The sequence below is a fragment of the Ceratotherium simum genome, chromosome 3 (genome assembly GCF_057802395.1).
Source record: "Ceratotherium simum simum isolate JZ-2026a chromosome 3, ASM5780239v1, whole genome shotgun sequence".
Classification (NCBI taxonomy): domain Eukaryota; kingdom Metazoa; phylum Chordata; class Mammalia; order Perissodactyla; family Rhinocerotidae; genus Ceratotherium; species Ceratotherium simum.
Genome location: NC_141902.1, coordinates 198,525 through 207,019, shown reverse-complemented (window position 1 = coordinate 207,019; position 8,495 = coordinate 198,525). Strand labels below are relative to the sequence as shown.

The 8,495-nt window shown below is 48.2% G+C and overlaps 1 protein-coding gene across 1 annotated transcript; it reads left to right on the top strand.

Moving 5' to 3' along the window:
- Positions 1-470: 470 nt before the first annotated feature.
- PTGDR (prostaglandin D2 receptor) lies at positions 471-8,117 on the top strand. The gene is made up of 2 exons (XM_004436332.3): positions 471-1,378; positions 7,472-8,117. The coding sequence occupies exons 1-2, from the start codon at positions 542-544 to the stop codon at positions 7,709-7,711; spliced, it is 1,077 nt and encodes a 358-aa protein (XP_004436389.1). The 5' UTR covers positions 471-541; the 3' UTR covers positions 7,712-8,117.
- Positions 8,118-8,495: the final 378 nt, after the last annotated feature.

Genomic DNA, 8,495 nt, shown 5'->3' with positions numbered 1-8,495 from the left:
GGTTCCAGGTCCAGCTCCGCCGCCTGGGGTAGATCTCAGAGAACTGGAGCTAAGGCTTAAGTGTTATGCAAATGTTGGTTACCTTTACCCTCCTTAACCCACGAATTTAAACACGAGTAGCAGCCCTGTCTCATCCTGCCCTCCGCGCTGCGCTCTGCCCATCTTCAGAGTCCTTCTCGGCCACCAGAGTCCCCCACCTCCTGCCTAGTGGCTGCGCCTTAATTTCCGCTCCTTTTCCGTAGTTCTCTTGCCTCGCAAGAAGCACGGGCCCAGGGTGCTCGGACTCTGGCTACTTCCCTTCTCCTTGCCCACTCTGGTACCAGGCTCCGTCTCGCGCTTCGCTCCGCGCTCTGCACCGCCAGCGCCTTGAGCGCCGGGCCGTGCGTCCCGCCCTCGGGGCGGGGTGTGACCGAGAATATAAGAAGGAGGCGCTGCTTCCCCCTCGGCGCACCCTGTCCGCCGAGCCGCCAGCGCAGCGGCCACGGCTCCTGCGCACCCGACGCCCGGGCCAGGCCCTCCCGCAGCCTCCGCTCGGCCCGCCATGCGGCCGGCGTTCTACCGCTGCCACAACTCCACCTCGGTGGAGAAGGGCAACTCGGCCACGATGGGCGGGCTGCTCTTCAGCACAGGCCTCCTGGGCAACCTGCTGGCCCTGGGGCTGCTGGCGCGCTCAGGGCTGGGGTCGTGCCCGCCGCGCCCGCCGCCCTCCGTCTTCTACGTGCTGGTGAGCGGCCTGACGGTCACCGACCTGCTGGGCAAGTCCCTAGTGAGCCCCTTCGTGCTGGCCGCCTACGCGCAGAACCGGAGCCTGCGGGGGCTGGCGCCCGCGTCGGGCAGCTCGCTGTGCCAAGCCTTCGCCTTCTTCATGTCCTTCTTCGGGCTCGCCTCGACGCTGCAGCTCTTGGCCATGGCCCTGGAGTGCTGGCTCTCCCTGGGGCACCCCTTCTTCTACCGACGGCACATCACCCCGCGCCGGGGCGCGCTGGTGGCGCCGGTGGTGGGCGCTTTCTGCCTGGCTTTCTGCGCGCTGCCCTTCGCGGGCTTCGGGAGGTTCGTGCAGTACTGTCCGGGCACCTGGTGCTTCATCCAGATGGTCCACGAGGAGCAGTCGCTGTCAGTGCTGGGCTACTCGGTGCTCTACGCCGGCCTCATGGCCCTGCTGGTCCTCGCCATCGTGCTGTGCAACCTAAGCGCCATGCGCAACCTCTACGCGATGCACCGGCGGCTGCGGCGGCGCCCGCGCTCCAGCACCAAGGACGACGTGGAGCCGGGCGCCAGCACCAGAGAGGCGTCCCCGCAGACCCTGGAGGAGCTGGATCACCTCCTGCTGCTGGCGCTCATGACCGTGCTCTTCACCATGTGCTCCCTGCCTCTAATCGTGAGTCGCGCCGCTCCAAGGCCGCGGGGCCGGGAGGGAACGGGGGAGCGTGTAGGACGCCGCGAGAGGAGCGGCGCCCCGGGCCGGGAGGGTTCTTTTCAGCCCTCCACAGATCGGGTTCCCTCCACACCCCCAATTTGTTGAGCGAGAGGAGGGAAAGTCAGAAAAAGGAAGGGAAAGACCAGCCCGACAGTGTCCCCTTAACCCCGCAAAACCTCTCCAGTTGGCAGAACCCCCCTCTCTGCTTCCCTCTGGGAAGATCTCAGGGTTATTTTTGCGCCTCGGAACTTTGAGGAGCAGACCTTTGTTTCTCCTTGGCAATACAGTCCTCTCCTCCTTCAGATGGCTAGGTAATGTTTTAATTCGTTAGAGCTTCGCTTGATTTTAGAGGCGTCAAAAATGGGTGAATGGCACTGAGAGGTCTTCTCCGGGATGTTGGCGTGGGAAGGGAATAAGGGAAGATGTCACCATGCCAGAGAGATTTGCAGAAGTGAGTGACTAAAAGCAGAGGTTTAGTTTTTAAAAGCTCTTGGGTAGACCTGGATGAGCGGCGGATGCTGTTTCTGGGTCGCAGCCGCGGGCGTGGTGACGGAGAGGCTGTTTGGACAGGCAAATGGGTAAGGACGTTTCAGCCCTGGTGTCGTTTTGGTAACTCGTCTTGACAAGTCTTGTTTCTATCTTGGCAAGCGAGGCAACCTGAAAGCCATTGTCTTTGGTTTCAATTTCCTAATGAGGGTGGTGGTGGGGACTGAATTACCTCGTGGTTTGAAGGTAAGACACCTGCCAAGACACCCAGGAACAGCCCAGGCTTGAGTAAACCTCCTCAGTACTGCTCTCCCCTCTCCCCCACCCGCTCTGTGCTTGTTCAATAAGAGCATTTATTGCCAAGGCAGTGTCTTCGGAGCCTGTGAAGAGGAACGCTGTTGCGTCTCTTGTTGGCAGTGTAGCAATTCTGGATGTTGCTTTTCAAGGGTGAAGGTGAAATGTAATGTGATTTCCCCCTTAAGTGAAGCTGTTAATGTGTGGGGGAAGCGTGGTCTGCAGCATCATCATGCGGGGCTAGGATCAAAACTCCCCCAAATAAATCTGTATCTACATAAATACATATAGAAACAGGCATAGATATTTAGGAGTGGTTCTCAAACTTGAGCAGGCTCAGAATCATCAGCAGGGCTTCCAAACACATAGATGGCTGGGCCCCATCCCCCAGAGTTTCTGATTCAGATGTTTTTGAAGAATTCTCTTTCTTAACAAGTTCCCGGGTGAGGTGGAAGCTGTTGATCTGGGATCACATCTGGAGAACCGCACCGCAGAGCAGGAGCTGGCAAATCACGGCTGGCAGGCCAGACCCTGCCCGCCCACTGTTTTCCTACAGCCCTGGAGTTAAGAATAGCTTTTAAGAATGAACATTTGCAATCAATTTGATGATAGGGCACACGAACTCTGAACCCCAATTAAGTCAAATACTATTCCAAGAAAAAACAAAGACATTCGTTATTCTCCTTAGTAGACATGTATCACAAAAATTTACTTAATTATTATTACATTTTGAATTTCATCAATAAAAAGTGTGGAAATCTGTTTTCTCTCTTGTTATATAAATACCTACCAGCTATTCACTGTTTGCCCCTTGGCCCATAAAACCTAAAATATTTACTGTCCAGCTCTTCACAGAAAATGTTTGCAGACCCCTGCTCTGAGGTCACAGCCTCATTACCTGTGCTATTATGAAAGCAGACGAGAGCCGAGTGCATGGATCATGTGTCTGAGTTTGACTGTTAAGAATAATGCAGAAAGCAGCATAATACAGCGGGAAGAATATTGCATTTGGACTCGTCTCTTAGGGGGGTTGAATAACTCGCTGGGGATTGTAAGGATTGAAGGAAGGAATGGATTTGAAAATGATTTTCTACAAAACTTGTAAAGTTCCAAAGATGTGCAAAGCAGACAGCATTCTTCACCTTAACTGTTGTTTTCTGGAAAGGATAAGGGCTTTAGCATCAGACGTGGGTTCAATCAGGCTCCATCACTGAGTGACTTCGACAGTGGCCTATTCACCTTTCTTACCTCGGTTTCCTCATCTGTAAAGGGAGAGTAACCACACGTGCTCTGTGAGATGATGATGAAGATTTGAAGTAACATATAAACCACCTAACCAAGTGCCTGGCCTCAAAAGTCCGTATCACTATTGTTACTAATTATAACTTCCATTTGTTGTTTTTGCCCTCTGAACATGACAATTAACTATGAAATAGGATCTCAGGAGATAGCATTGTTTTAAGGCAGTGGTTCTGAAACTTGTGTTAGTCTTAGGACGCCTTTTTACTCTTAAAAATTATTAAGGACCCAGAGAGCTTTTATTTATATGGATTATATTTATCAGTGTTTATCATATTAGAAAATAAAAATAATAAAAAATTTAAAATATTATTGCAAAACAAGTTAAAATCTGTTTCTTGTGGTTTTGCATAGGTGAAGGAAAACTTTGAGATTTCAAAAAGGTTTAATGAATGATAATAAAGTTACAGAGATTATAGCAAAAAAATGGGAAGAAAAAGCATGTTAAGAGCACAGAGTACTGAGAATGGTCTCTGAAAATGTGCGTATGTAAACCCTGTTACCCTAGAAAGGTCTGGAAAGCCCAAGAATACACAGCACATATCCCATTAGCCATGGGAGCCAGGATGTCATTCATTACAGGTCAGGGAGCCTCCGTAAAACTCCGGTACCCTTGTGAGAGGAGGAAAGGGAAAAGGGCAAATAATGTCTTTTTTATGAAAATGGCTTTGACCTGCAGACACACTGAAGGGGTGTTGGAGACCCCCACTCTTTTAAAATCAGTCTCCTAATCACTTCTGGGAAAAAATAAGGCTGTATGTGAAGGTGGAAAACAACAACACAAACCTTACTCATAGCACAAATATTGTATTTCATTTAGCTGGTGAAAGTCTGTTGGATTTTTATGATTTTTAACAGTAACTTGATTTTTAACAGTAACTGCTATAAACTGGATTAGAGCAAGATACTTAACTAGATTGAATTTTCAAATTTCCAATTTGATACAGTAGGAAGAAAGTATGGAGAATCTGGGGTGAGCTTTAGAGGCAGTTTGCAGTACATTCTCTAATGCGTATAACATATTTTCATCAAAATTATTTTTACCTTAGAAAATCACGATATATTGGAGTTGGCAGGGGATCGGGGATGGCGGAGAGAGAATGTTCATGTATTGATTGGAGTGATTGTTGAGAGGTGACAAGCCAGGCAGAGATGAGTGCGAGCGTGCGTAACTCCATGTATGAGTTCCGGGAGCAGAAGAGGCAGAGGACGCACTGCAGGATTGAGGTAACTCCAGTGTGTGTTTCATTCTGGTGGGCAGAAAGAATGGGGGATGCTCCCTCCAAAGGAGGCGGTTAGAGGCATGTAAGGGATGGTGGGCAAGAGATGGGCCCAGGGAAAAGGGTGGGAATGGATTTAAAGGGCCAGAGCAGAGGGCGAGGTCTAGGGCCTCCCAGCGGACGAACTGGCCGGAGGAGGGCGTTAGAGTCTAGAGCGCTCCTCCGCAGGGTGTCCGGCCAAGAGAAGTCCCGGTCAGTGGGCAACAGCAACGTTTTTTCATGGACTCCTATGTCCAGCAGAGGGCGCGCTTCTCACACCGATTCTCCTTGCGCGGTTGGACTGCTTCAAACACGCCACACGTGCGTTTTCAGGTTATTGGTTATTCCCGCCGCTTGTCCAGGACAGTTTATAAAGTATGTTCTAGAGAATACTACTGATCGACAGAGATTTTCCCAAAGTCTAAATTGGGTTCAAATTGATATCTTTTGAAAATTAATAGAATACATTCATGGATCACTATCATGAATTAATGAATTTGTCATATTTTCAGAAAACTCAAAAAGTAAACATAATTAAATTAAAATAAATTAAAAGGCTGAGTGTAGACCAATACACTTCTAATACAAATAAATTGACTTGAAAATACAAATAACCTAATAATATGCAATAGAATTGACATAGATAAATACTGCATGGAAATAAAATGGTTTGTTTTAATTATGTAAGTGTCATTCAGTTACCCAGATCCCAACTAGTCAAGCATTTTCAAATAGTTGGAATTATATTTTGCTGCTTTCCACTTTGAGAATAAAGGAGCAAATGTAAAGACAAACTCATATGAGGTGTTTGCTTTTTAAATCAACTTAAGCGCAGAGCCCATGGGCATCCGTTTATCACTTCACCACGTCTGGTGCCTCCAGCATTCAAGACTCTGTAACTTGCTGAGGGGATATAAAATGAGGAAAACATCATTGCTGCCCACATGAGCTCTCACACCAGCAGTGGGAGGGGGTGATTAGGGCCACAGGGGAGATTACAGGAGGAGAGGAGTCGCTCCTAATTGAAAAAATAATACTAGCTATTTATTGAGTTATTATTATACACTAGGACCTGTTGTCCGGGTTTTACTCCTACCATCTCATTCAAATTGCATAACAATCCTGGAAGCTGGGTCTAATTATCCCCATGATCTAGATGAGGGAGCAGAACAACCTGCCTGAAGTCACACAGCCAATGAGGGGACTTGAATCCAGATGGTCGGACTCCAGAGCCGATGTGCTTAGCCATCACCTCCAAGAGGCTTCCTGGAAGGGGTCATATTTGAGGTGGACCTCGGAAGGAGGTGGGATTCAAGCGTGTAATTGGTTTCCACATCTGTAAAATGGAGATAAGGATCGTCCTTACTTCATAGGTTTTGTGAGGATGAAATGAGGTTTTTAGTCTGGCACTGGCTAGCTCTCTGGGGGCACTAGCCTGGCAGTGGTCAGCTCTCTCTGAGAATTAGCCTGGCAGTGGTCAGCTCTCTGTGGGCACTAGCCTGGCAGTGGTCAGCTCTCTCTGGGCACTAGCCTGGCAGTGGTCCGCTCTCTGTGGGCACTAGCCTGGCAGTGGTCAGCTCTCTGTGGCATCGGCCGTTACTATTCGTGTTATTGAGCCATGATGATGGGAGGGACTTCCAGGCATAGGCATCCTCCTAAGTGTTGCAGGTGGGAGCATCTGATTCCGCTGAAATGCTCTGTTGGAGGAGAGACTAAAAAGGTGAGCAGGCAGTTGTGGGCAGACGCATCTTCCCATATCCCTTGATGCCCCAAATGGGTCTGGTCTGTGCACTTACTCATGCCCGCTTCCACTAACGCTGAGTTTGCACATTTTCTGTCCCCTTAGAGTCCCTTTTGTCCCAGTAGAGATTTAGAATCTCACTAGGCAGCAAGAGGGTGGCTGGTCCCCAGCGGTGTTGAAGGCAGCGTAGTGCAGGTGTAGACAGCAGCGTTGGCTGAATGGCAGGCAGGGCTGTGGGACGAGGCAGTTTGCAGGCACCAAGGAGGCCGCAGAGACTCAAAGAAGATAAAGATGGTCGGAGCAGTTGGATAGTGGTGATCAGGCCTCTATTTCTGGGCTTGGTTTTTTCCTGGTCTGAAAAGAGGATATCTCCATGGAAAGGCAGCCATCTGTCCTGAGAGTAAGTAGAGTGTTTATGGGAGTCGAACAGGTCCCTTTGCAAGTCTCCTCCCGTCTTTTCTTTGGAGTATGTCCTGTCTCTTCAGATGGATTAAAAGCTTCTGTGTCGTTGGTGCCTGCATACATGTGACATTCCACAGGTGTGACTGATTTCTGGGCTGACGCGGAAGACAGGAGAGGAAGCAGAAAGAAAAGAGCACTGAAGACGACATGGAAAGACAATGTGTGCATTTAGGGAAGTGTGTGACCCTGTTTGTAAACACTTGGTGGACTGGATTTGTCCCCCTTCAGCTCTTCCTCTGCGTGACCTGGCAGGGACCTGGAAACCTCACTGCCGGTAGAATAGCCCCCAGGAACTTAGATGGGGCCCCCAAGAGGGCCCTGCACCATCCAGGCTCCTCACTCACGCCCATCAGCTGCAATGGCTTTAGCTGCTTATAAATTTACAAAAAATGATTATTTCAAGCCAAGCTGCCATATTCTTGCAGAAAAGTAATGTTTCCTAAGTGAGATAAGTGAATTTATTGTTGCCATCAACCTTTCAATATCATAATGGAATATTTTCCTTTCAAACAGTATCGTGCTTACCATGGAGCATTTAAAGCTGTCGATGAGAAGAATGGAACGACGGAAGAGACCGAGGACCTGCGAGCCCTGCGCTTTCTGTCTGTGATTTCAATCGTGGACCCTTGGATTTTCATCATTTTCAGAACAGCAGTATTTCGGATGTTTTTTCACAAGATTTTCATAAGGCCTCTTATGTATAGAAACTGGCACAGCAATTCCTGCCAAACTAACACGGAATCCAGCCTGTGACAGTGTCTTATACTCTTTGGTAAGCTGAGGAATATATCACATTTCCTGTCAAAAAGCCATGATAAAAAAAACTTACAATTTAAATCCTTAAAAGTTATTTCCCGTAACAAAACATCTAAGCAGTGTTTTCAAAAGTGTTTGCTGTAACAGCGTGTTGTCACTCTATATTCATGATCCAGTTCAGTGGATTTTTTCGTTTTGAGTTATTAACAGCAACTACAATTGCACATATTGTAAACACTGTTAAAAGTCTTAAAGCCACGATACTAATTGTTCCAACTTTGTATTTGATGTCCCTAATTTTTTAGAAGGGTCTTGAGGCCTCTGGGTCTTTATACAAATCCAGTGGAAACACCATTGTTCACAATTATGTGATGAGTGTTCTTAAAATTTCTTACCGTATTCATTTCTAGTGAAACCTGATTTGTTTATTTCATATCATAGTCGTCCCTGTTTAGTTATTTTCTTTGCCAACTGATCCAAGTATAGCCTGAATTATAGATGCTCCTCAGAGAAGTGAGGGGGGAATATAACCAGGTGGGGCATTTGGAGAGACTTCCTCTGGGGGGTGCTCACTGCCCGTGTGGCGGGCAAAGGCCAGATGGGACTGTGTGTATGGAGGCAGAGATGTCAGTCGAAATCAGAATTTGGGAGTGGGTTACAAATGCTGTTTCAGATTTCGGAACCTCCATTTTATAGGTTCATTGTATTGATGGATTCTTTGGGGAGGGATTTATGCTTCTTTGAAAATCAGTGATGTCTGACTTACCAGAGAGCCGAGTTT

Bases quoted from the DNA above. Each gene is read 5' to 3' on its own strand.
- PTGDR (XM_004436332.3), top strand. From the start codon at position 542: ATGCGGCCGGCGTTCTACCGCTGCCACAACTCCACCTCGGTGGAGAAG. The intron at 1,379-7,471 runs GTGAGTCGCGCC...CCTTTCAAACAG, and splicing joins TGTGCTCCCTGCCTCTAATC to TATCGTGCTTACCATGGAGC.